This window comes from Cavia porcellus, unplaced genomic scaffold (genome assembly GCF_034190915.1).
Source record: "Cavia porcellus strain 051 isolate PalLab524CR breed Dunkin Hartley unplaced genomic scaffold, mCavPor4.1 scaffold_8, whole genome shotgun sequence".
NCBI classification, from domain to species: Eukaryota; Metazoa; Chordata; class Mammalia; order Rodentia; family Caviidae; genus Cavia; species Cavia porcellus.
The window spans coordinates 5,930,616-5,957,423 of record NW_026947491.1 but is presented as its reverse complement, the minus strand read 5'-3'; the positions used below and the strand labels follow the sequence as shown (position 1 = coordinate 5,957,423).

At 36.1% G+C, this 26,808-nt stretch overlaps 1 protein-coding gene across 1 annotated transcript in view; it reads left to right on the top strand.

Moving 5' to 3' along the window:
• LOC106025321 (ankyrin repeat domain-containing protein 17-like) overlaps positions 1 to 26,808 on the top strand; it is a 47,658-nt gene that overhangs the window by 15,106 nt on the left and 5,744 nt on the right. The window contains exons 9-13 of the mRNA XM_063254231.1: positions 1,635 to 1,727; positions 1,921 to 2,122; positions 5,544 to 5,658; positions 5,821 to 5,994; positions 16,018 to 16,127. Coding sequence (XP_063110301.1) covers positions 1,635 to 1,727; positions 1,921 to 2,122; positions 5,544 to 5,658; positions 5,821 to 5,994; positions 16,018 to 16,127 — 694 coding nt within the window. The remainder of the gene's footprint in view (positions 1 to 1,634; positions 1,728 to 1,920; positions 2,123 to 5,543; positions 5,659 to 5,820; positions 5,995 to 16,017; positions 16,128 to 26,808) is intronic.

Sequence of the window (26,808 nt, the reverse complement as noted above, 5' to 3'; positions counted from 1 at the left end):
CATATGCCAATATCCATTAGAGCTGTGATTCGTGAATCATTGGAACTATGACAGATGAGACGTTACATTTCTGAAAACTTCAGTCTGCTAGGCCCCATCAAGATAGGGAATGAGTGTGGAATTGCACTTAACCTTTGGAATTATTTGTCCTCTTAGAACCTTGAGCTTCAGGGATTCTAATTCACTGTTAAACCACCATTTCAACAATAAGTATTGTCCATGAACGCCAAATGACAAAGAGCTTCTTCACAGCGAACTGCTATTTAAACTCTCTATCTCCTGTTTTCTTTCAGTTGTCTTTAATTTTATAAGTCTGACAATTTTGTTTATAAAGAAAAACGGCATTGTGTCATTGTGCTTTCCTTTCTTGTCTCCAGCCATTCGCTGGGACTAATGTGTGTCTTGGTTGGAGACAGTGAGCCTTCTAAGGCTTTCAGTGATAGCAAAGAGCCCACTGTGGAGCATGTGCCAAAGGTTCACTACGAGTGACCTGGACTAAACTAGTTCGTACATGGGCACAATAAGGTCCCGGAGAGCCGGCACTTTTCTTATGAATTTGTGATGTTATCAAAATTTATAAAGTGAATTCTATGTAACAGCAATGGCACATGGAAGTATGTATGTCATTGTAGTTTTCAGAATTTAAAGTAATATATTGATTAACATCCATGTCTTTGAGTCTTGGAAACAATATTGTGTGTGTTTATAGTACAATAGACAATTTTCATTTTTGTTTTTCCATTTGATTATACTGGTGCATTTTAGATATCCATAAGGATAACATTCATTAGAGTAAGCTTCTACTGTATAAGATATTTCTTGATTGCTTTATCCCCAGTCCCTCCCTCTCCCTTCAAGTGATCACCTTAACCTGCTTATTTACAAAAGCCTTGTCTCTATTTTCTCCTGTCCGTTGTTTTGGGGGAGTGCGGGCACCAGGGATTGAACTCATGGCCTTACATTTGCAGAGCAGGCACTTTTGCTGTTGAGCTAAATCCCCAGCACTGTCTGTTCTTTTCCTTTTTCTTTATTTCCTCTCCCTCTCACGCAGCACCCTGTTCCCCTTCCTATTTGAATATTTTCCAGTATCCTTGCACAGTTTAGTGCTGATTTACAATTTTGAGTTTCTCCCTCTAGAAAAACAATATGATATTGATATGTGTATGTCTGATTCATTTCTTTTAAGAAATGGATCCTTTTTCTCTTTCTTTCCATTGGCCCCCCCCCCTTCCCTAGTTCCACTGTCCTCGAAACAGCTTCTTCCTAATTCACACTCTGTTTTATGCAATTTGCTCATTATTTACACATTTGACATCTCATAGCAGTGAAATGAAATTTGTTTCCCTAAAGAATTAAATCAACTGTCCTAGAAATTAATGTATGTAAAAGAGATTGCTGGGTAAATCATAATACTTCAAGTAAGTGAAAACAGAAGAATGAGAAATGGTGGTGATAATGAAACTCCGCTGAGTGAGTGGCAAGCACAGAAGCTGTGTAGCACAGTAAGCCTGAGGCATTATTGTACTGTGGAGCAGAGAAACACGGGAGACTGCTTCTGAGGAATGGGTTTGTACATTAGTTATGGTTGTAGTACTATTACATTCCAAAATATCAAACTTTCTATTTTGATTCAGATTGGTGTTTGGCCTCCTGTTATGAGACTGCTGAGAAATCAGAGAATTTGAAATCTGATGATAAACAATCACTTGCAACATTACTAGAATCTGGTGAGTCCACATTAATGGGGATAGTTAGGCTTTTTGCTCAGCACCTGTGCACGATAGGCTGCTTGCTCCAGAGCTGTGGAGATGTGCATGTGCAGAGGCCATTAGAGCCTAGGGGTTGAATGAGGGGTTGCTTGGCTTTCACTGAAAGGCAGTGAGAGGTCCAGGGTCCCTGAGGTGCTTGCACTCTCTATAGACTGTGCCCAGAAGAACTTGTCCAGTGGGGACCCGGGACCATCGAGGCCTGTGGGCCTTCTGAAAAACTGCAAGGTTGCATTGCAAAGCATCTTTGGTGAGCCAATGCCCAAGATTCACAAGGCTGCCCGTAAGGGCAACAAGGACCGGGTGCAGTTTCTCATCACAGCAGGCCATGTCCATGACAGAGACAGAGAACGCAGGTAATGGGGCTGCATGACCAGGGGCGGCGAGTGGGGCTGGGATGATGCAGGAGAGCGAGGGTCTCAGGCTCAGGAGGGAGGAGTGGGTGAGGAGGGTGCAGGGGGATTCCCAACACCCAGGGAAGCAAAGCTGGCCAGAGGGTCGATCCTCAGGCAGTGCTCATAAGCTGCAACATAAAAACAAACCTCCCACTGGTTTATAATGGACTTGTACTTCCTGTTGTAGGCCACTTCATTGACTACTGAAAAGCTATTTAACATTGGTATGATGTGTGTGTAGTGTTTTGTTCTTAGTATCACATTAAGAGAATTGTACATATTATAAAAAAGGGAACTGTGGCATGTTTCTTATAATCTACAAATTTAGGGCCGAAACTTAAGCTTATAAAAACCTAGTGTCCATTTACTATCAGTGTCCATCTGTGCATGTATGTTCTGTACTAAGGACCTTTATAAGGAAACTGAATTGGGAAGGCAGCTCTATGTTCTTGGCTAGAAAGTTCCATTAGTCCCCAAATGTGAGCTTTTTGTGTATCTGCTTATGCAACGAAAAAAATGTGCAACACTTGAGTTTCCCTTTGTTGTTTTGCCATTGGGGTCACTAAGAAAATATAGTGAAGACCCACCTTCGTAGATATCAAGGTAAGTTATTTTCACAAATTAATTATTTTCTAACAGCCCAAAAGATAGACAAATGAATGTAACTTAATAGAAAATCTGGAAACATTCAAATATCTGTCAGAATTTAGAAATTGATCCTCACATATTTTAGTTGAAAAACTGGAATGATACATGAATGAAATGTAAACCATTTCAAAAAATGTAGATTTTATGTCACAAAAGTTTCCAGTGGCATAGAAATAAAAATTTTAGATCATACAAAATGAGAAAATTAGCAAAAGCAAACACATTTGCATATTCCTAGAAGTGACCGTCACAATGAGCATTCGTTTTTTTGTGTTGGGGGTTGCTGCTAGGTCCTGGTGCATGTGAAACACACTACCACTCAGCCATCCCCTTCCTGACCTGCATTATGAAGATTAACTCTCAAAAGAAAAATTAAATGTTCCTTTATATTAGGAAAACATTGACCAAATGAAATACAACATATTTGTAAGACATTTACAACAATGACCTGGGATATAGGTCAGTGGCACTGTGCCTGTCTGAAAAGTGTGAGGTCCTGAGTCAGATTTCTAGTACCAAAAACTAAACTAAACTAAAATAAAATAGAGACAGATATATCATAAACCATATATCAGATGAAATATACATCATAGATACATCAGATGAAAACTGTATCTTTATCTTTCAAGGTGATTGTTTGAAAATCATCAAAAAATTGAATACTAATTTACTTTAAAGGTAGATAGCACACACTGTGAGCGTCAAATCCTACTGTACCACTGAGCTATATCAAACTCTAAATTAGGTGGTTGGTTTGACAAATGACCTGTAAACATAAAAAGAAATGTTTAGTGTTCCTGATAAGGAGAATTTAATTTTACAATGGAGTGAAATATTTTTCAGCTACAGAGTTTGTGAGGATGAAGAGCAGTTTATCCTGCTGCTTAAAATTGGAGATGGCTTATGACTTTTTCAAATAGGAAATTTGATTCAAGTACTGTACCACAGTTTAGGAAAGCGTATGTCCACTCATCAGTTCCTTTCTAGAATACCTTCAGAACATACAGACACGTTAAATGTGCTTTTCTTCATTGTTGCTTAACATAGTGATGGATCCACAGAAAGATTGTATCAGTTGCAGTGCATTGCAGGATGGAGTGATATATAATCACTGAAATTGGCATCACATGAATGTATTTTTAACAGGGAAAGATGCACTTTGATATATCCACTGAGACGAGAGTCAGTTTACTTTTGCCTACACACAAATAGGCTGCAGTCTTGTGTTAGTCAGAAAATGTATACAAGTTGTGGCAAAATTTGTTATTTTTAGGCATTTGAACGAGAGGTGAAATTTTCTGTTCTTTTTTATTATCTAGAAAGTCATTCTACTCATAATATTTAAGAGTTTCTCATTAATTTTTTCACTCTAACAGAGTTTCATTGGCACCAGAAACAATGTTGAATATTCTGTATTTTTACATTTTTGTGCCTTTCATTTTGTACTATCTCATGATTAGTAATGGCAATAATGGTTCTGTGTGCCCTTCTTTCCTTTCTCTCATCCTTGATTTCTACAATAAATAAATATAAAATTCTAGTGAAAGTTGTCTATTAATAAAATAATTCTTGGGAAAAACACAAACATTAGTTAAGCACAGATAGTTTTCATTTTTTCTGTGTGTGTATTGGTATTTCTGACAACTTTTTGCTTCTTCAAAAATAAAGATATAAAGAAATTATCTGTACTTAGAGATTTTACTATGAATCATGTGATGATGCCATATGAAGAAAACTTTTTAAAGCCACTGCAGGATACTGAAGCCTTTTGCCCAGGAAGCAGCTTCATTGCTGCTCAGACTAACTCAGCAGATTCATGCCTAGTATCGCATGTTAGCCCCTTTTTATTCAATTTTTGTCTTTTCATCACCCTTATATGGGCACATGCAAGGATTTTCCAGTCTGGTCGGTATACCTTAACATTTTACAGGCTGGTTTTTGTTACAGAGTCACATCAGTAGCATACACAGTGTTTGATCCTACGCAGTAAAAAGCCCCCATACTCCAAAGGTCAGGAGGGGACCTTCCACACTACCAGGTATAGTTACACAAGAGCTTTTGTCTTCTGAGCTTTGTGTGCCTTTCCAATGACAGAGGTGTTAAAATATGAGAAAAAGTGTCTGGAGGCTTATTGAAATAATCCTAACCCCACAAAGAATGTCCATCTTAATTATTTTATTTTACTTAATTGAAATATTGTCTTTGTTAAGTAGTAATAGTAGACATTATAGTATCTGACAATTATTGAGCTGTTATTTGTTCTACAAGTTGTTCTAAATATTTTGTGTGGATTCTTATTTAACCATCTCAGTGGTGTCTTCTGAGAGAACTGAGAACTTCAGTTCTCATTTAGTAGGTGAGAATCCCGAGGCACAGAAGGGCCAAAGGATGGCTAGAAAGTAAGAACTTAGGGTAGAAATTAAATTCCAATTGAGCTGAATCTGAGGCCTGTTCTTACTAATTCCAGTGGGTTGCACTAGGCTGGGAGGTAGCGCAGTGCAGGGACCTTGTTTAGTTATGTGCAAGACAGCAGCTTCCATCCCCCACACTAAGCGTTACCCACTTGCACTTCCATTCACAGGTGAGCAGTAAGAGCTGTGAAGCATTCTATGTTTTCAAAGACAATTAAATACTTCTTGTTAAAGATATTTAATTTTCATAATAATTCCATAAATAATTTTGCATTTTGAAATGGAGCGCTGTAATTTCCTAATAATCTTCTTGACTGTCCCAGGACTGCTCTGCATTATGCCAGTGCCTATGGCCATCCAGAAGTGGTGACTCTCTTGGTAAAGAGCAAGTGTGATATTAATGCCTGTGACAGTGACTATGACACCGCTCTGATTAAGGTAAATAGCAGCCAACAATTTCAGCATGGGAGGGATTGTATTTAAATGCTGAAAATCAAAGTCAGTCAGTGTAATTTGAATATAACTCCTTGGCCAGGCATGTGGAAAGTGTGTTTGGAGTTTCTTGAGCTGATGGTGTCTCCTTTATTACAATACCCACAGGCTGTAAAATGCTACGAGGAAGGCTGTGCTAGGATTCTCTTGGAGCATGGTGCAAATCTAAATATTGCCAATGCCAAGGGCGACACTGCTCTGCATCTTTCGGTATTTCATCCAAGGTCTTCACTAACAGCAAAACTGCTTTCGCATGGTGCCGATGCTGAGGCAAAAAACAAGGTATAGAGCACTGAATTTTCTTTCCAAAGTTTCTGAAATACTTTCCTGTTCACAGTGACATATTGGTTGGTCAGTTTTCCACATGTAGAAACTCAAGTGTTTCATGAATACACTGTTTGAAATAACTTAATAGTTAATGTTTTCACTTTCAATGTTGATAGTTTTAATGAAATGCTAGAGGATGTGAGTTTCTTTTATGCACTTACAGTATTTGTGAACACACTGAATTTTAAAATGTAAAATTTTTGTTTCAAAAGGTTTCTTTCTTTCTTTTTTGCAGTAGTGTAAAACAGCACAAGATAGCAAAATTAACCTCAGAATTTGGTTTTATTTTAAAACTTAAGCAGAGCAATAGTGTTTTTTTATTTAAAAGAAACAACAGGAAAATGGTAGAAATAGCACATAATTTCAAAAATAATTAACAGTAAGAAATCACTAGTTGATAAATCACATACTGTTCTTTTAGATATAGTTCAAGTTACAAAAGTAAAGCACACAAAGTGGCTGGTCAAACAGCAATACTGCAAACTGTTCTTTTCAGCTCTCCAAGAAAAATTTACTAATAGGGTTATCAAATGTACTGTCACACATACGTGCAGTTGTAGCCTTTAGATCAGTTTTTTGTCCTCTCTTTTTCACAACAGCAATTACACATTTTGTGTTTGACTACTCCTACATTTCTTATTACATTTCACACTAGAGACACACTGTGATATTTATAAATATGATTATTTATTTATTTCATTAGTGAGAAGAGCCTCAAATTGTCTCCATTTGTCTATGAAAGCCTCAACAGCAACCTTTTTATAGCTGAGTAATATTCTATTGTATAAAAATATCACATCTTTTTCATCCACTCTGCAGTTCATGGGCATCTTGGTTTTTTTCAAGTTTTAGCTATTACAAATTGTGCTGCTATGAACATGGCTGCACATATCTCACAGGTATATGACATTTTCCATTTTTCTAGGAAAATACCAATGAGGGAACTCACTGGACCGAATGGAACTTCCAATCCTAGTCTTCTGCAAATTTTCCATACTGATTTCCATAGTGCCTGTGTCAGTCTACCCTGCCAGCAATCGTGGAGCATTGTTCCTCCCCCCCCCCGCCCCCCCCCCCCCCGACAGCCTCGCCAGCATTTGTTATCAGTTGATTTCTTGATTGCAGCTATTCTTTTCGGAGTGAGAATCTCGATGATGTTTAAATTTGCATTTCTCGAATGACCAATGATGGTGAACATTTCTTTCACCATCATTGTAATTATTTGCCATTTGTATATCTTCATCTGAGAAATGTGTGTTCATCTCAGATGTTCATTTTTGGAGAGGGTCTCTGAATTTGGGCTTGATGTTTTTCAATACTTTACACGTTCTGGATATAAGTCCTTTGTCTGAGGAGTTGTTGGCTAAAATTGTTTCCCATTCTGTGGGTTTTCTTTTCACTCTGTTAGTGATTTCTCTTGAAGTGCAGAAACTTTTGAATAATATGAGATCCCAGGTGTTGATTCTTTGACGTGTTTCCCATGCAGTTTACATTTTGTTCATGAAATCTCTGCCTACCTCTGTCTCCAAGTCTTCTGCCTACCTGGTCTTCCAGTAGATTTAAGGTTTCTGTATTAATGTTTAGGTCTTTGGTTCATTTAGACTTATAGTTTTGTGCTTGGTGATAGGCATGGGTCTATGTTCAGTCTTCAGCATGCAGAGAGCCAGTTTTTCCAGCCCCATTTATTAAAGAGTGAACATGGTTAGCCCCATTGTCAAATATCAGGTGGTTGATTGTTTTTGTAGTTGTGCTTGCATCTTCTAATCTGTTCCATTGTTCCCCCAGGTGTATTTCTTTGCCAATACCCTGCTCATTTTATCATTGTGCCTTTGTAATAGAGTTTCAGGTCAGGAATTGAGATGCTTCCTCCCTTACCTTGGTTTCTCAGAATTGCCTTTGCTATTCTAGGTTTCTTCTGTTTCCAAATGAATTTCAGGAGTGTCTTCTCTAGCTCTGTGAGGCACGTTAATGGTATTCTGATTGCAATTGCATGAAATCTGTAGAACAGTTTTGGGAGTATGGCCATTTTCACAATATTGAGTCTTCCTAGCCAAGAACAAGGAATACTCTTCCATTTTGTAATATCCTCTTCAATCTCCCTCTGTAGTGTAGCATAATTTTCAGCAAATAGGTCTTTTACATTCTTAGTTAGCTTGGTTCCTAAGTATTTCATTATTTTAGATGCTATTGTGAAAGGTGATATTTCCATAAATTCTCTCTCGGTGAGTTTTTTTTGGTTGAGTACAGGAATGCTATTTGTTTTTGAGTTTTGACTTTGGATCCAGTTACACTACTCAATTTTTTTATTATTTCTAACAGTCTTCTAATGGAAATTTTTGGGTCTTCTACATAGAGTATCATGTCACTTGTAAATAGTGATAATTTAACTTCTTCCTTTCCTATATTTATTCATTTTATTTCTCTCTCTTGTGTGATTACCCTGGCTGGTGTTTCCAGAACGTATTTGAATAGGAATGGTGAAAGTGGACATCCTTGTCTTGTTTCTGATTTTAAAGTAAAAGCTTTCAGCTTTTGTCCATTTAGTATAATGTTGGCTATTGATTTGTCATAGATTGGCTTCATAAGATTGAGGTAGACACCATGTGTTCTGAGTATCTGAAAGGTTTTTATCATGAACATGTGTTGGGCTTTATCAAAAGCTTTTTGTGCATCTGTGAAGACGACCATGCGGTTTTTGTTTTTGGCTCTGTTGATGGATTGTATTACATTTATTGATTTGCATATGTTAAAGTATTCCTGCCTTCCTGGAGTGAACCCCACTTGGTCATTATGTATAATCTCTTGATTCTTTGCTGCATTCTATTCTTGCCAGTATTTTATTGGGAATCTTTGCATGACTGTTGATTAGTGAGATTGGCCTATAGTTCTCCTTTTTGGTTGGGTCTTTCTCTGGTTTTGGTATGAGAGTTATACTTGCCTCCAGGAATGATTTAGGGAGGATTGCTTCCTTTTCATTTTCATTGAAGTGTTTAAGCAGTTTAAGGAGAAGTTCTCTAAATTTTTTGTAGAATTTAGCCATGAATCCACAGGATGTGGGCTTTTCTTTGTTGGTAAGTTTTTAATTATAATTTTAATTGCAATAGTTGATACCGGATTATTTAAATTTGCTGTATCTTCTTGGTTGAGCTTTGATAGTTCATATGGTTCTGGAAATCTGTCCATTTCCTCTGTATTTCCCATGCTATGTGAGTAGAGATTTTCAAAGTAGGTATTCATGATGTTTTGAATTTGCATGGGATCTGTAGTAATTTCCCCCTTTTTGGTCTTTATTGCCTGAATTTAGGCTTTTTCTTAATAAGGTTAGCTAGAAGCTTGTCAATTTTGTTTAGTCTCTCAAAAAACCAGTTTTTTGTTCCATTAATTCTTTGTACTGTTTTTTAAATTTCCATTGCATTGATTTCTGCTCTAATCTTTACAGTTTCCTCTCTTGTATGAGCTTTGGGTTTAACTTACTCTTCTTTTTCTAGAAGCTTGTGATGAAGCATTAGGTTGTTTATTTGTTGTCGTTCTTTTTTTTTGATATAACAATTTATTGATATATATTTCCTTCTTAAGTCTGCTTTCATTGCGTCCCATAGATTACAGTATGTTGTGTCTGCATTTCATTGATTTGTAGCTATTGCTTTATTTCTTCTTTATCTGTGGCCCACTGGTTCTTCAAAGGGTTGTGATTTAATTTCCATGTAATTATACAGGTTTCACAATTATTCTGCCATTAATTTCTAATTTCAGTGTGGTCAGATGTGTTTCTTGTATACAGCATACTGTGGGATCATGTTTCTTGATCCATTCTTTCAACCTATTTCTTTTGATATGTGAATTGAGACCGTTTACATTTATGCATATCAGTGGTATGTACTGGCTTGACTTTGCCATGTTGTGTTCCAGTTCTTTGATTTCTGCTTGTCCTACCAGGTGGTTTTTTTTTCTGTTGTAGAACAACAGTATTTTAGAATAAGTGGAAATGTTGTTGCTGTTGACAGTTCATAAAAATGATCCATTTTTGGTGACTTGACTTAAATGGGAAAAATGACAAGGAAAAATGATTAGAAATAATGCAAGCCAATAGTGTTTGGTTGTTGATTAGTTGCTACTGAAGGAATATAGTTTCTGGTTCATGTGCATAGATAAGATGCTCTTCAATTTTAGGAATAAAATTTGTTTTTTTCTACTTATTACTGGAAATTGAACACAGACCCTTCACACAGAGCTGTGTCTCCTGTTCAACTGTGCTATGTTTTATTTTTGGTAGGATATGAAGTTGTCTTATTTGAGATTGAACATGTGATATGCCTGCCTCATATTCCCATAGTGCAGTGATTACTGGCTGTACCTAGCTTGAGAATAAAAACTCTTTATTCTGTTTTTTTTTTATTTTTCTTTTTACATGCTTTTTTCAATAGTGGCACTCAAACTCTGAATCTTGCACCTACCAGCCAGGCACTGTGTGATGCTGAGCTACATTTCCATCCTCTTAAAAATTCTTAGTAGAAAAGAAAACCATATAATTGTTTTTTTTAAATTTTATTTAAAAGGAAAAAGAGAAAAACCAAAACAAAACAAAGCAGTTTAAGAGTACAAGTAATAAAGAACTACAAAAAAAAAAAAAAAAAAAACACTAAGAAATCACCAGTTAATAGATTACACATTATCATCCTAGAGATAGTTGCTCAAGTCAGAGTATCAAAGCATACAAAGTGAACATTCAAACAGAGAGACTGCACACAGTTGTGTTCAATGATCCAACCAAAAACATTAATATGGTCAGCTATTTAACACCCCTAAACACACTTGCAGTTATATCCTGTAGAGCACTTTTTTTCCCTCTCTTTTTTACAACAAAATTATATATTTTGGGTTTTATTACTCCTTAGTTCTTATTACTGTTTTTTTGGGAAGAGAATAAAGTCAAATATGGGAAAACAAAGCTGTCAGTCAAAACCAAGGATAGACACAGTACATGATGTAATAACAGAGTACAAGGTTATCAACAATGGTTACCATAATGCCTCTTGCTTCCTTAAAAAGAATTGTCTATCTCATTAGGTATTATAAAGTTGAACAAAACAGTAGAGAACAAGACCAATAAAACCTAAACATTGTAAACATTACAGCACTTCCAAAGGAGATAATAGTCAAACCAGAATGGGCATCTTAGTGAATCTTATTGCCTTCAAAGTAGTTGCCTATACTCTTGATACTATCATACAGAATGGAACAGAGTCTAATCAGTTAAAACAAGATCGTGGGAGTATTACAGGGCTTCAAAACAAGTTAACAGGAAATCAAAAAAAGTTACTATAATATATCCTGCTAATTTTTAAAATTTTTCCCCTTAATTAAAAAAACCATAAAAAATAACTAAATAATCTTTTTAATGAATAAGGGAGAGATTGAGATAAAAGAGGACATAACAACATAACAATACAGGTCAAAGCATGACAATTTCAGCAACCTAGTGCTTCACCACCAAATAACCCGACTTACTTGCAGTTAACATAGTGTCTGTCTTTTTCCTTGAAATATTTGAATATAACTTCATATACTATAGCTTCAAATATTTCCATATCAAGAAGCCCAGAATAAAGCCTTTCCAAGTTAATAAGTGAAAACTTTATAAGGCTTCAAGGCCACATAATGGGGAAATCATGATTACCACATACTTTTATATATTTGAATCGTTACTTACATTAGGGAAACTATTCGGTATTCACACATGCGAGATAGATTTATTTCACTTATGAGTATGGTCTCAAGCTGCGCCCATTTATTGAGAATCATATATTGTAAACCTGAAATTTTAGGAGAACTCCAGCAATCCAGTTTGGCATGCATGAATGGTAATTAATTAAGAAACAAGGGAAATGAAAGAATAATTAAGAAAGATCCTCTCCTTTTCAGTCAGAAACCGCAACTAAGATAAGAATCTGAATTGTCCTTTCAAACATATGATGTCTTGCTGGGAGCTGGGAGTTAAGGAGCTTGTATGATGAGATCAGTTGTATTTTGAATGTACTAGTCCCTGTTCTGCCCTGAGCCAAGAGGATTAAATGGAGCTTCCATGGAGTACCTGTCTCTCACCTTCCCTCCTTTTGTCTAAATTCTCAACTAGTAAAAAGTAGTGGCTGTGTAGATGAGAGATGAGACTGATGTCATCTTCTAGGTTCTCTAGTCCTCATCTAGACTTGTGCGTTTCTGTGGTCAGGAGAAAGGTTTGAAACAGTTGAGGCTCTGCCCTGGAGATTTGGGTTCAGTAAATGTCTTAAGCCCTGACATGGATATTTCAAAACATTTCCTCAAGATTCTGACGTAGCTCAGAAGCATTTAATGGACAGGCATGTTTAATGGTGAATTCCTAATTCTCAGAAACTGAAGAAATCTCTAGATGAGTTGGATTAAATACCACTTCCTTCTAATCTCTCCTTTCCAACAAAATCAGGCCAAGTTCCATTTGTCTTTCTCTACAACTGTCAATAGGAAGTGAAAAGGAGTATCATCAGTGTAACCTATTGTTGTGCAGAATCCACCACTTTCCTTCCCCCCTGTGGTCATTCAGTGCCACTGGTAAGCTCTGTATTAATTCACTAATGGTTAAGGCTTAATCTTGATGAATTCCACATCTCTTTGTTATCATTACTGGCTCTCATTATAATCACTAGTGGCACAAAGCTGACAAATGTAGATTTTCAGGAATTTGAACAATGTCCACCTTGAATCTGTATTTAGTTGAGGCATGTGACAGACTATGTCACTGTATTCAGTTAAGAAAGCCCTGGCAGAAATCAATGAAATTGTAAGAACAGAGATGGGAATGCTTTTTAAATTCGTATTGCTTATTTCTTAGTGTGTGTGTGTGTTGGGGGGGTAATGGAGGATTGCACCTAGGACCTTCTCACTGAGCTGCATCCCCACCATTCATCACTGCTCACCCCCTGTTAAATTTGAGACAGTGTTTCACTAAGTTTCAGAGGCAGAAATCAGACATGAACTTGGATCCCTCTTCCTAGCCTCACAGAGTGATAAGCTTACAGGGTTGTACCACCCTATGCAGCTGGGAATTGTTGTGGTAATTTCTTTTCAGCGCTCCTTTTGAAACCGTTTAACAGCAGGGAGACCTGCATACAAATGGAGGATAAGTATAAGTGTTGAAAAATTATTGAAATAGTTATAATGCTTTTCATTTCATGGTAGGACCTCACTTTTTTGGTAAAACATGATGTTAAGGGAAGAGTTTTACACAGAAATGCTTGCTTTGTACACAACCATTTGGCAGCCCATGCATACCAAAGGTAAAAGCAAAACTCTGTGACTTAAACGTGGCTCTTAGCTCTATGCAGTTTTCCTGCATCAATTGAACTCACAAGGAGGTTTCAGAACCCTGCTCCAAATTTGAAGTTGAAGATGCTCAGAGAGAAGGGACTGTCCTGTCTTCAGAGCCTGTGTGACCATGCAAGTGCCCTTTTACAGACCCACCTCTGTGTTTCCCTGTGCACACTACTGATTGTGCCTCTGTGAGAGTTTGCAGCTCTTAAAAGATGGTATATTTTAATAAAGATTCTGGAATTTCAGAATATCTTTTATTCATTTATAAGAATGTAATCTAAGTGCTGGGGTTTTATCTCAGCAGCATAAGCGCCTGCCTTGCAAGTGTGTGCTCATGAGGTTGATCCCTGGTACTGATAAAAAAGGAAAAAGACAAAAAAAATAAAATAAAATGTCATCTAGATTTAAGAATAAATATTTAGAAATGGAATGGAATTTAGAAATTGTTTAAAATTGTTCCCATATGCTATAAATAATCATGTTCCTATCAGAATGCCTGTAGACATTAATAATTATAATCACAACTGAATAATTTATGCTTGTTACCAAGAATTTTGTATCTTTCATTTCAGCCTTGCCCCTTAAAAATATGTGTCTTACTGAGTTTCATTGTGATACAATTTTCATATTTAGTGGTATGAAAATTTTCATATTATGCAGTATTAGAATTTGTTCATTATGAGAAAATCCATCCTGAGCAGTGTTATAATTTATTTATTATGTTAAAATCCAAATTGAGCAGTATTAGAATCTTTATTGATGAACCATATTTTACATTTGATTTGTATAACATTGGTAATTGAAATGGAACCAGAATAAAACTTATTAAAAGCAATAGTTATGCATGGGGATCCCAGGATTGCTGTTATATATGAGAAGTGAAGTTTTGTACTCATCTTTCTAACAGCTGAGATAATATTTTCATCTAATAATAGGACATAAAGAGCCATAACTGGTTTAATAAGAAGTGATCCAAGTTCACTTGGGGCTGATCTCACAATTGAGTGACCATGTAATGGGGGTACTCCTTAAAAGCTGGAATGGTTAAGAATTGTAGTTGGATCCTGTCACCAGGTGGAGAATTCAGCAAGTTTCCTGCCTAACTGCTTTGCATGGTACCGAAACTGTTAATTCCATGAAACTGTTAATTCCTCAGGTGTTGATATTTGGCAGAAGACAAGTAGTGTTGAATATGAGTAAAGCAAAGGTAAAGAGATTTTAATACTGAGGAAATAATGCAGTTTTATAATTTCTCAAACATGATTATCAAATCTGTTGAGACATAGAAGTCATGGAAAATTATTCTTTGGAAGATAGGCTGAGAATTCCTGCCCTAGGGATGATGATTTAACTCATTAATTTAATCCAAATCCTTCAATCATTTTTGACTGTGCATTATGGTTGGAGCTACTGAGAAAAAAGATACAGCCCCTGCCCTGAAGGTGCATTTGATTGAAGCGGGAGATGTTACATAACTCTGAGTACCATGATAAAGGTTGTGATGGAAATTTATCCATTGCATGTTTTTCTAGGAAATTGTTTTGCTGGCTTGCTATGACTTGGTATTCCCTATAACACAGAGAGGATAGATATATATGTAGAAATTCACACATGGGTTCTTTTTTTCTTTTTAATTATTTATGGGAACAGATTATATAATGTAAGATGTAATGAACAGATACTCTGAGGAAGAGACACTAGGAAACTCGAGGCTAATTTAGTAGCATTATGATAGAAATTCTAGCAATACTAATGTTTGCTGATTAGAATGACATTGGACTGGTTTCTTGAGTTCAATTTCAGCATATGTAGAGATGGGGACAGCTATCACAAAGAGAAGGAGAGATGAGTTGGTAGTTACTATTGTCTTCCCTAATTTGGTACTTGAGGACCTAAAAAGTCTTCAATGATTTGATTGTTCTATAATATACACTAAGTATACAAGGTGGATGAAGAAGGGGACAACTATTTGTAAAAAACTAGAGACAGTTAGATAGACAATCAAGATCTCCAGTGGGCTTCCTATGAAATCTGTATTTCTTTAAATTGTTTTTTAAACTGCTATGTTCTGTTTTGATATGTTTAATCTTACCCTCTTTGAGAAGTAAAACAAATGTGTAGGAGTGATAACCACGTTACTGAGCTCTTGTTCGATCATAGAGCAGAAGGGTTTGTAGTGTCACTTTATGAATGTCATTCTAAATGCTTTAATTCCATAACATGAACAGCTACTTCTAAGATGACAATGTGTAACTTATCAACCAGCAATTTCTTACCGTTTTTCTGTAAGTTTGTATCATTTCTACCCTTTTTTAAAATCTCCATGTATTCTTTTGTTTCCTTTTCTTTAAATAAAAAATTAAAAAAAAAAAAAAAAAAAAAAGAAAGACCCTTGGAACCAGTGACTGGAGCGAGTTGTGACCCTGGGGTTTCTGTAGCCACTGTGGGCAGAGAGCATGCACTGCAGAGGGTATGGCAGGGCAGCATGTGTGGAAGCACTGGGAGTGAGAAGGAAGAGACTGCTGTGTGTTGTTATCTATATCAGGTTAACAGTCAGGGTCCTTCACAAGCTGTTCAGTTCAGCTGAGAAGCAGGCAGTTGTGTGGGTTTTAAATTGTTTCTGCTTCTCCACAGGAAGGCCTCACACCACTTATGCTTGCTCTAAGGGAAAACAGAATGGACGCGGCAGCAGCATTGTTAAAATTTAAGACAGAAACAAAGTATGTGGTGAATGAGCCAGAAAGGTATGGTTGTTCTTTTTTTAAACAAGAGTTCAGTAGTGTTGTGGAGTGGTAATAAGTCAAATAAGTCAGTAGCTGAAAGACTACCTTAGTGATTGGTGTATAATGAAAAAGATCAACACAAACCATCAGATAGAAAAATTATTTGGATTGGGCAACATAAGGAATACTGTGCAGTACAAGTCATGCTCTATTATTGAGTAATTTTGACTGATGTCTGCTTTTTAATGAGAAGAATAACTTTTGTAGTAAAACAATAAGGAAGAACACTGTATTGCTATGTTCATGGAACTTCCTCAGAGTACAAAACATAAACCTAAATGCTTCATAGAAAAAGGAAAAAGTGTAAATGTTTCTTTTCAGTGATTGAAAATGAGCTAGTAATATAAACAAGTTGGCATATAAAAATATTTGGAGAAGCAAAATATGCAATTTGGAAAAGTATGCTCATATAAGAGAAACCAGAAAATATTTGAACTTGTGTTTCAGACTTATTTCAAAGAACTTTATATCCTCAAGTTGCATTCATTTATCTATGAGTTCCTCAAGGTTATCTTTCTTTTTCATAGTGCAGTATTCCATTGTGTATAGTTGCCATTTTCCTTGTACATTATTCTCTTAATGGATGTACACACTATCTTAGAGATGTAGCTGTTAGAAATTGTGCTGCTGTAAACATAGATATCTATATATCCCTGTATGTATGATTTTAACTATTTTGGAAGATTTCTGCAAGGGGACATAGCTGTGTCAAGTGGATTTCTATTTTTAGTTTTTTGTGGAATCACCACACTGTTTGCTGTAGTGTTCATACTGGTTTACATTTGCACCACTGGTGTAGAAAAACTCATCAGCATTTATCATTAGACTTTTTTTCATGGAAATCTTTGTAAGATAAAATGCTATCTTGGTGTATATTTAATTTGCATTTATGTAATTTCCAGAAGCAATGATGAGTTTTCCATGTTTTTATTGGCCATTTGTACTTATAACAAGTATCATTTCATTTTATTTTTCTGTTCTTTGAGCTTTCTTTACTAGGTCTATACTTTGATGCTTGTCCTCTGCCTGTGGAGTGACTAATAAGGGTTTTTTTTTTTTTTTTTTTTTTTTTTGTATTCTGAAGGTTGTCTCTTTCTGTTGGTTGTTTCCTTTGCAATAGAGAATCTTTTTAATTTCACGAGACTCCATTTGTTGATTCTCTATATTGTATTTTGTGCCATTAGGGTTTTGTTCAGAAAGTCCTTGCCTATGCCTGTGTCTTTGAGTACTGCCTATTTTGTCTTCCAGAAGATTGCTTCTGTTTTAACATTTAGTTCTTTGGCCCATTTTGGTTATAGTTTAGTACATGGTGAGATATGTGGATCTAGACTCAATCTGTTGCACGTAGGTATCCAATTTTCCCAGCACCATCCCTTGAAAGAATATCTTTACTCCGGTGTATGTTTTTGACTCCTTTGTCAAAGATCACACAGCGCTCTGGCTCTGTGTGCTTTGAGTTGTCTCTGTTTGTTGTGCTCTCTTCAACTGATGCACATGCCTGTTTCTATGTCAGTACCATGTGGGTTTCATCACTGTAACTTTATAGTGTAGCTCTGAGCTTGGGATTATGATTCTGATGCCACCTGCGTTGCTTTTGTCACTTTTGAGTCTCTTCTAATTCCACCAAATTTTAGGATAATGTTTCTTTAGCTCTGTGAGAATTGACTTTGGTATTTAACTTGGGGTTGCATGAAGTCTGTTTACCAATATTGAAAGTCAGGCCATTTTGACAGTATCAGTTTTGCCTATCCAGAAATGAGGAATATCTTTTCATTTTCTGATATTTTAGTTGCCTTTTTCTGATTTGTGTAATTTCCACTGTACAACTCTTTGCTTTCTTAGGTTAACATCTACCCATTTAAGTTTTTTTGATGCAATCGTGAATGATACTGTTTTCCTAATTGCTTTTTCAGTGAGTTCTTCAATATTGTAAAACATTGCTATTGATTTTCATCTCTGTATGTGTGTGTGTGTGTTTTATCCTTGTATCTTATTAACCTTGGCTAACAGTTCTAGAATTGTGTGATGGACAGTTTAGCATTTTGTAAGCAGAGGGTCATGTCATGTGCAAATAAAGGCCTTGAATGACTATATTGATCAGGAATGGTGATAAGAAGCCTCCTTGTCTTGTTCCTGTTTTTAGAGAGAAGGCTTTTAGTGTTTCCCCGTTGCATGTGATGTAAGCACGAGGATGGTCATAAATGACTTTTATCATGTTGAGATGAAAACATTCGGTACTTATTTTCTTCAGGATTTTGAGAATGAGTGTTGCATTTTATCACAGCCATTTTGCATTTTATCATAGCCGTTTTCTCAGCCTGTTTAGATGATCGTGTGGTTTTGGGTCTTGCTTCTTTGTAGATGAGGAATTAGAATTATCATTTGTGTTTATTGAGCCTCTTTGTATTCAGGGGCCTGAAACCTGTTTGGTACAGTGCATGATGGTTTTGATAATTTATTGCTTTTGGTTTACCAGTATCTTATTAAGGATTTTTACATCCATGTTCATTAAACAAATTGTTCTCTAATTGCCTTTCGTGGTTGTATTATTTTCTAGTTTTGTGATGAGGATAATGATAGCTTCCAAGAATGACTTTTGAAGTCCTACTTTTATTTTTACTGCAGAGTTTTTTGTGTTAGATATTCACAGAAGTTGTTATAGAGTTTCATTGTGAACCCATCAGGTTCTGGGCTTTCTTAGCTGGTATTTTTTTTTTTTTAAGTTCTCAAATTTCCTTGCCTGATGCTAGAAGATTCAGGATTTTCATATCTTTTTGTTCTTTTTTGGTAATCCATATATATCTAAGAATCTCTCCATCTTTTCTGAACAAAGGCTTAGCATATACTTTCATGAAATAGTTGCTAATAACTTCTTGAAGTTTGACAATGTCTATTGTGATTCCACTTTTTTATTTCTAATTGTAGTATTTTATATGTTTTGGCTTTTGATAAAATTGGCTTATGTTTGATTTACTTTGTTTATTTTTTCAAAAGCTCTTCAATTCAGTGGTTCTTTTTTTCCCTCTAGTTTCTATTCATTGATTTCTGTAATGAGGTTGATAGTGTTTTTATTTTTACTAGCTGTGTGCTTGAATTGTTCTTATTTTTCAGTGACCTTGCGATGCATCATTATGTTTTTGAGCTCATCCTATTTTGTAAAAATGAAAATATTCACTTCTCTATACTTCCTATATTGAACTAGTTTCATTGTATCTCATAAATATTGGTGCACAACTAACTCTAGGAACTGTCTTATTTCTTCCTTAATTTTCTCTATGACTCAGTGATTGTCTTTAATATCCATCTGTTTGCACAATTTCTGTAGTTTCTTTTGCTATTGATATCTACTTGCATCGCACTGTAATCTGATAGTATGCATAGTAAAATTTTTATTCTTTTGCATTTACTTAGTTGTGCTTTATTAACCAGAATATGGTCTGTCTCCAAGAAAGTACTATATGAGACTAAAGAATGTATCTTCTGTTGTCTTTTGGAACACTGTATACAGTACATCTCCAAGTGACAAACATTCAAGTTGCAAAGTTTCAGAGATGCAAATGGGACCTCACATTACAAAAAATTGTAGATGCAAAGAAATCAGAAAGGTTGCTTGTGTGTCTACCAGACACTGCTACAGTTGTGCTATTGTGTGCTTACAGTATGTACAGCTTTACAGAGCTACATCAGAACCTGGGATGTCTGGAAGCAAGCAGAAAAGCAGCAGTGATATGGATGTTGCTGCTAAGAAGTGCAAAGCAATAACCATGGAAACAAAAGTGAAAATAATTAATTGCATTGTGTCTTAGTTACTTTTCTTTCTTTGCTGACACAAAATACCCAACACTGAAAATTAAGGAAGGAAAGATTTCTTTAGCTTACAGTTTGTGGAAGTTTCTTTCCATAATCAGGTGGCTCCAGGGCAGGATGGCATGGCACCAGGGCAACACATTGACAGCAGCAGCTTGCAAAAGCATCCAGAGCAATAAGGAGGAAGAGAAAGCCTCTTTCCCACCCTTATACTCTACACAGCCCAATCCAGAGCAGGTGTAACACTCCCCAAATGTCTGTCCTCCTCTTTCACAGTATGAGAAAATTTACAAAGAAGGATCCTGGATCCCTGTTGAGTCTCTCGTAAAAGGTGTAAAGTTCTCAAGTTGACACAGTGTATCAACCACAACAGATAGAGGTAAAAAAAAATAGTACACATGGCTGGTTTTTATAACATGAATCATGCAACCATGTCCACAGTTATGAAGAAAAGGAACAATATATTGAAATGTGTGTGGTCCACTGTGCCAATGAAGCCATTTTGCTGGACTTACAGAGAAATCTGACTTCCAAAATTCTCCCTGAATAGAACTCATTAATAAGTCAGGGAAATTACTGTATATATAGTAAGTCCATTTGTTTAATGTTTGGTTCAACTTTTACATTTCTTTGTTAATGTAATTTTGTTTAGTTGAAGAATTTTTGATAATGGTGTGTGTAGATCTTTTACTAAAATTGTATTGATATTTATTATATAATTTTCATTAGGTTTTTTGGGTCAAGGTTAGTCACTGTTGCTTGGCATGTTTATAAGTATTATCTCTTTCTATTGAATAAACACATTAATGTAACATTTGTTTTGCTTTCTTTTCTTTCTTTCTCTCTCTCTCTCTCTCTCTCTCTCTCTCTCTCTCTCTCTCTTTCTTTCTGTTTTTTTTGTGTGTGCATGTCTCCTTTGAATAGTTTTGCCTTGAAAACAGGATTACCCCTCCTGCTTGTTTTGGGTTCTCTTCGTGTTGAATATGGTTTTGCAAACTTTGATTTTTTAATCCATGGAATTTTTATTGTATGAATATCTTTGTTTGTTTGTTGCTGCAGGGTCTCACTATGTATTACAGGCTGTCCTTGAACTTGTTTATATAGCTCAGGAAGGCCTTGAACTCACAGTGATCTCCTTATCTCAGTGTGGCTTTACAGGCATGTGTATTTCTTGCATAGAGCATACTTTTGGATTATGTTTCTTGGTCCATTCTACTAACGCAGGCCTTTTGATTAATGAGTCCATTTACATGGCAGTTATGACTGGTAAGTACTGATCTGTTCCTGTATAGTAATTTCATGTTGTTTTCTTTTCATTCTACTTGTTACCCTACATGATGTATTTGTTTGATTACATCTTTGACATTTTTAGCTTCATTTTGTCCTAAGATATACTTGAAAAGTTTTTGGAATATTTGTTAGGTGGACATAAGTATCTTTAGGATTTATTATGGAAGTATCTTATTCATCAATTTTGAGAGATAATTTTAGTCAAGGTTGGAAGTTGCTTTCCTTAAGAGCTTGAAACACTGACTTCCATGCTGCCCTTATCTTTAAGTTTTGTGCTGAGACATCCATTATAATTCTGCTGGCTTTTCCTTAATAGGCAATTCATTGCTTTGCATCAGTAACTTTTAAGATTTTGTACTTGTGCTACATGTCATTTTTAAGTATGTGGCAAGGAGTAGTTTTTTCTGATCAAGGCTACTGTGATCATACTTTACCTGCTTGTATGATTTCTGCTACTTGCCTCAACAGGCTTTCTATGTCCATTCTGCTGTCTTCTGATTTTCCACTAATTACCATTCTTCTTGTATTAGTGCTCTTTGAATTTTCTAGGAGATGTCAGGTCCATTTTTCTTATCCCTCTGTACCTCTAAGGTACCTCTCAGTAAGTGATCATTGACCTCAGCCTGTCTTCTAGATTTTCAGTGTTTACATTAAATATTTTTTGAATTCCAATTGTTTTCTATTCTAGATATTCATATTTTGTAATTCTTTATATAGTTCTAAAAGCTATTTCTTATATTTTCTTTAATCTTGTTGATCATCTGTTTCAGGAGGGTCAATATTTGATTAGTTGTATGTTGTGAAATTTGCCAGTTGCCTGTGGAAGTGTTTTATCTGGATACCCTTTCAGAAATGTCTGCTGTGTGGTTTATGATTTCCTCCCTAGGGCCCTCCAAACTGGTTGCAGGGGGGTGGGGCGGTATTGGGAGGTTGTGAAGGCATTTTGTTGCCTTATCTTTTCATGTTTCACTTTCTCTGTTTGTTTTTCATGATTGAGTTTACAAATTTTATGGACTGGCGTCCTGTTTTGGGGGGAGTGAATCAGTATTGTTTTTGACATCCCCACCCCAAGGTGTGTACCTGGTGGCATAGAGAGAAATCTAATGTAACTCTGATATGTTACACTGGCTGTTGTAATAAATTCAACAACAATGGAATCACATTGCAAGTGAATATTCACAAATCCTAGACACGAGTCATGAACAGCCCTTAACCAAAACAAGGAGGACTATCACTTAAGTGAGTTATACTACCCTGTAGTAGTTCAGGCCACTAAATTCTGCTGGATGTAAGTGGTACAGTGCAAACATACAGCTACAGTATATGCCTTCTTTAGAAGTGGCCCTCTAACTATTACTTCCACCAAACTTGGCCTTCCAGAAGAGAATACGGGCCCCATGATCTTCCTGTTCACAGCCCATACTTCCCAGGTGACCACAGGAGATCCATATTTAGCTCTCACCATGTGTAGCCTATCTCCCAAAGTTCTCACTTATTCTCTGAGGAAGGCTATCAGTTCAGTGTTGTACTGAAACTCTCTCTGGGCATTGGTCACTTCCTGGCACAGGTCGTTCTGTTGGTTTTTACCTTTGTGGCCCTGTGCTGAGGGGAACCCAGTGCTGGAGGATAGTGTGTTCAGGTCTGGGTACTCCTTACCCTCTTTAGATGTCAGGCAGGCATCTATGTCAGCTCGGAATGCAATGCTTACTTACTGGGTTGTCCTCCAACTCTGCTTTGGGACAGGGGGCATTGGCTTTATCTGAGGGTGGGGCACTCAGCCTGAGGTTTGCTGTGTGTGCTCTGATTTTGCTGGTCATTTGACCATCCGTTAACTAGAGAAGTTTGACATCTTTTCATAAAGCACAGAAGTTGGGACTGAATTGAGAGCTTCACAGATGTGAAGCATCTGTCATAGCACTGAAATACAACCCCAGACCCTATCTTGGGACTTGAGAATCATTACCCATAGGGATCCCATGTAATTGCTAGTACAGTTCTCTATGGTGTACAAGTAGTGTCACAGTTTTGATTTTTCTAATTAACCACTTGGGTCTTGACATGTCTAGTTTAGCATAAAATCTTTGTTACTTTGCTGTGGGAGCTCTCTCCTACACCCTCGTCCCTGAATTTTCCAAAAATCCAAGACATTGCTTAAGACTGATGAATTCAGTCCTCTTTCATGAGTCAAGTGTACTTTTGTGGTTTGTGTTATTATTAAGTATCTCTCAGTGTAGTGGTGATTAACTTTTAGTCCCAGGTTGTCATTACTGACCCAGATCCCTGAGCCTTCATGGTAATACACACTTACACTTAAATTGCAGCTTGTTTTATTGTTTTTTTTTTTTTTTTTTTTTTTTTTTTTTTTTTTTAGTATGTGTGCTTTTTTGCTCAGTTTTTGTCCCTGAACTGGAAGCACTTTACTTTGGTGGCTGAACCTCGTAGATTCGCCCCATGCATGGTAAACAAAATGACTCTTCCCACCTCCTCAGAATCCTACACGGATCCTACACATTGGTGGAGACCTTCACGGTGGCTCATGCTCTGAGACCTTCATTAGTCTTCTGCCAGAAAATAAGAGCAAGGATCATTGTAAAGTACTGAAAAGACCCAAATAATGTTTCCAAAAGAGATCAATGTTTGTTTTTTCTTTGTCACCAGGTCTTTACCGAGAAGTCTCTTTATACCAAGTAGCACCATTACATAAGTTGTAAAAGGTCCCGAATTAAGCCTTAAATTGGCAGCAACTTCTGTTTGGCCTCTGAAATTGTTTACTACTGAAAATCTATTTTTGTCTTGGAATCAGGACTCTAGAATATTTACAGATTTTTGTCTCATACAGAAGCAATTAAATGAAACTCTCTGAATTCATAGTAAAGAAAACTAAGCCCCAGCATGATGCAATATGTCCTGCACACAAGAGGGTTTTGCCTTCCATGTCAGTTGGAGACAGACAGAAATTGAACCAGCCAATCTTTGTTAGAATCACACTCAGAGTTTTGTTGTGTAGAGGAAGAATATTAGTCCATTCCAGGTCTTTAAAAGAACTAACTCTTCACTTCATTAGTTCTCCGTATTATCTTCTTAGTGTCAGTTGCATTAATTTCTGCTCTGATCTTTATAACTTCCTCCTTTATATGGGTTTTAGTCTTGCCTTCCGCCTCTTTACCTATAAACTTGAGATGCAACATACAGTTTTTGCTCTTTCTTTTTTTTTCTTTTAAATTTTATTTAAGGAGAAAAAAAAAGAGAAAGGGTATAAGTTATACAGATTTACAGAAAAAAAAATAAACAGTAGGACATCACTAGTTAATGGATTACATATTGTCATCTTAGAGATAATTGTTCAAGTGACAAAATTAAAGCTTGTAAAGTGGACATTCCAACAATGATACTGCAAACAGTTCTGTTCAATGATCCAATAAAACTCAGTGATATCATTTTCTATCTTATACACTTAAATATACATGCAGTTATATTATTCAGAGCACTTTCTTTTCCTCTCTTTTGTACAATGACTATTACACATTTTGGGTTTTATTGCTCCCATGGATCTCATTACTTTTTTGGAAGAGAGTGAAACCAAATGTGACATAACAGAGCAGAGTCGGTCAAATCAAAAGGGTGGACATAATAGATAATGTAAAAACATAATACAAGGTGATCAACAATGGTTACCATAATGCCTCCCGCTATCTCTAATAGAATTGCCTATATCATCAGTTATAATAAAATTGAACAAAACAGTAAGGAATAAAACCGACAAAACCAAAACATTGGAGACATTGTAGGTCTTCAAAAGTAGATAAAAATCATCGAGAATGGGCGTCATAATGAATCTCACTATCTTCACAGCTGTTGCCTAAACTTTCGAACCTGGTACTATCCAGCAAAACACAATAGGGGGACATCAGTCAAAAACAAGATGGTGAGAGTAATACAGGGCTTTAAATCAAGATAATGGAAAGTCAAAGTGGGTTACTATAATATATCCTGCTATTTTTATTTATGTTTTCCTTAATTAAAAGGATAAAAATTAAAAAGTAAATAATGGAGTGGAGATTGAGATAAAAGAGGGCATAACAGCAAAACAGCACAGATCAAAACATAACCATTTAAGCAGAATATTGTTTCACCACCAGATAATCCTGACATAAAAGTAGTTACCATATTGTCTCTTTCCTTGAAATCCTTGAGTACAACTTCGTATACTGTAGCATTAAATATATCAAAACAATGTAAAACCATTTAAGAGAATGACAGCATTACAGGGTATTTAGAATCAACTAACAGAAAATGAACAATGGTTTCTGTATAATCTCCTTGTCTTTAAAAGTTTTTACTTATACTATCGTACATAATAAAATCCAACAAGATCCAACCTGTTTAGACCAATGGAGACAGAAGAACAAAAGCTTGATGAGACTTCAAAACAAGATGATACTAAATCAGTATTACCTATTAAGACATCATTTTCTCCAAAATAGCTGTTCCTATCATCCAATCTTCTCTGCCTCATTTCTGTTGAGTTCTTTTTCTGTCATTAGTTGTCAGTTTGTCTTCTTCATTTTGTTTTCTGCTCCATTCATTGTGGCCTCTCTGCCGCTACTTCTGGATTTTTTGTATTTTTCTTTTTTAGAATATCTTGCAGTATTCTCTGTAGAGTTGAATTGGTGGTTGCAATTTCCCCCAGTTCCTCTTTATCCTGGAAGCACCTTGTTTTTCCATCAATTTCCAGGGACAGTTGTGCAGGATATCTCAATCTTGGCTGAAGATTATTATCTTTCAAAGCTTCAATTATTTCCCCCCACGCTCTTCGTGACTTGATGGTTTATACAGAGAAATCTGCTGTAATTCTGATGGGTGTTCCCTTGTAAGTGGTCTGTTTCTTGTCTCTGACAGTTTTTAATATTCTGTTCTTGTATTGAATTTCTGGAATTTTTATTATTATATGCCTGGGTGTTGTTCTGTTTGGGTTGTAGGTGGCTGGGGTCCTGTACATCTGAGTATCTTTACCTTTTGCTAAATTAGGAAAATTCTCCTGGATTATTTCTGTGAGTAGCTTTTGTAGTTCATTTGTTTGTGTCCCTACTTCTTCTTTTATGTTCTTAATTCTTAAGTTATGGATCATCTTATCATCTTCTAGTCTTTGTATTATTGCTGTTTGTTTCTTTGTTACTTTTAAGAAGTTTTTCATTTCATTCTCCCATATTACAAATCTGCCCTCCAGTTCAGATAGTCTGTCCTTAGTTTCTTTCAAGCTGTTATGCCAGTTTTCGATAGACTTTTTAGTTTCCTGGTAGTCCCTTTGAACCTGCTTCACGTATTCTATGCTTTCTCTATTTTCTCCATCAAACAATTCTCCCCTCTTTTTCTGTTCTTGCATTCCACCATCCGTTTTTTCTTGGGTGGTGCTTAGCATTTCTCTAACTATTCTGCTTACTTCTAGCTTCAGGTCATTAATAACTTCATTCCTGAACTGATCTATGAGGCTCTCTAGATGGCGCTTTATGTCTATTGGTGCGGTGTCCGCTCTTGCCTGTTTCTC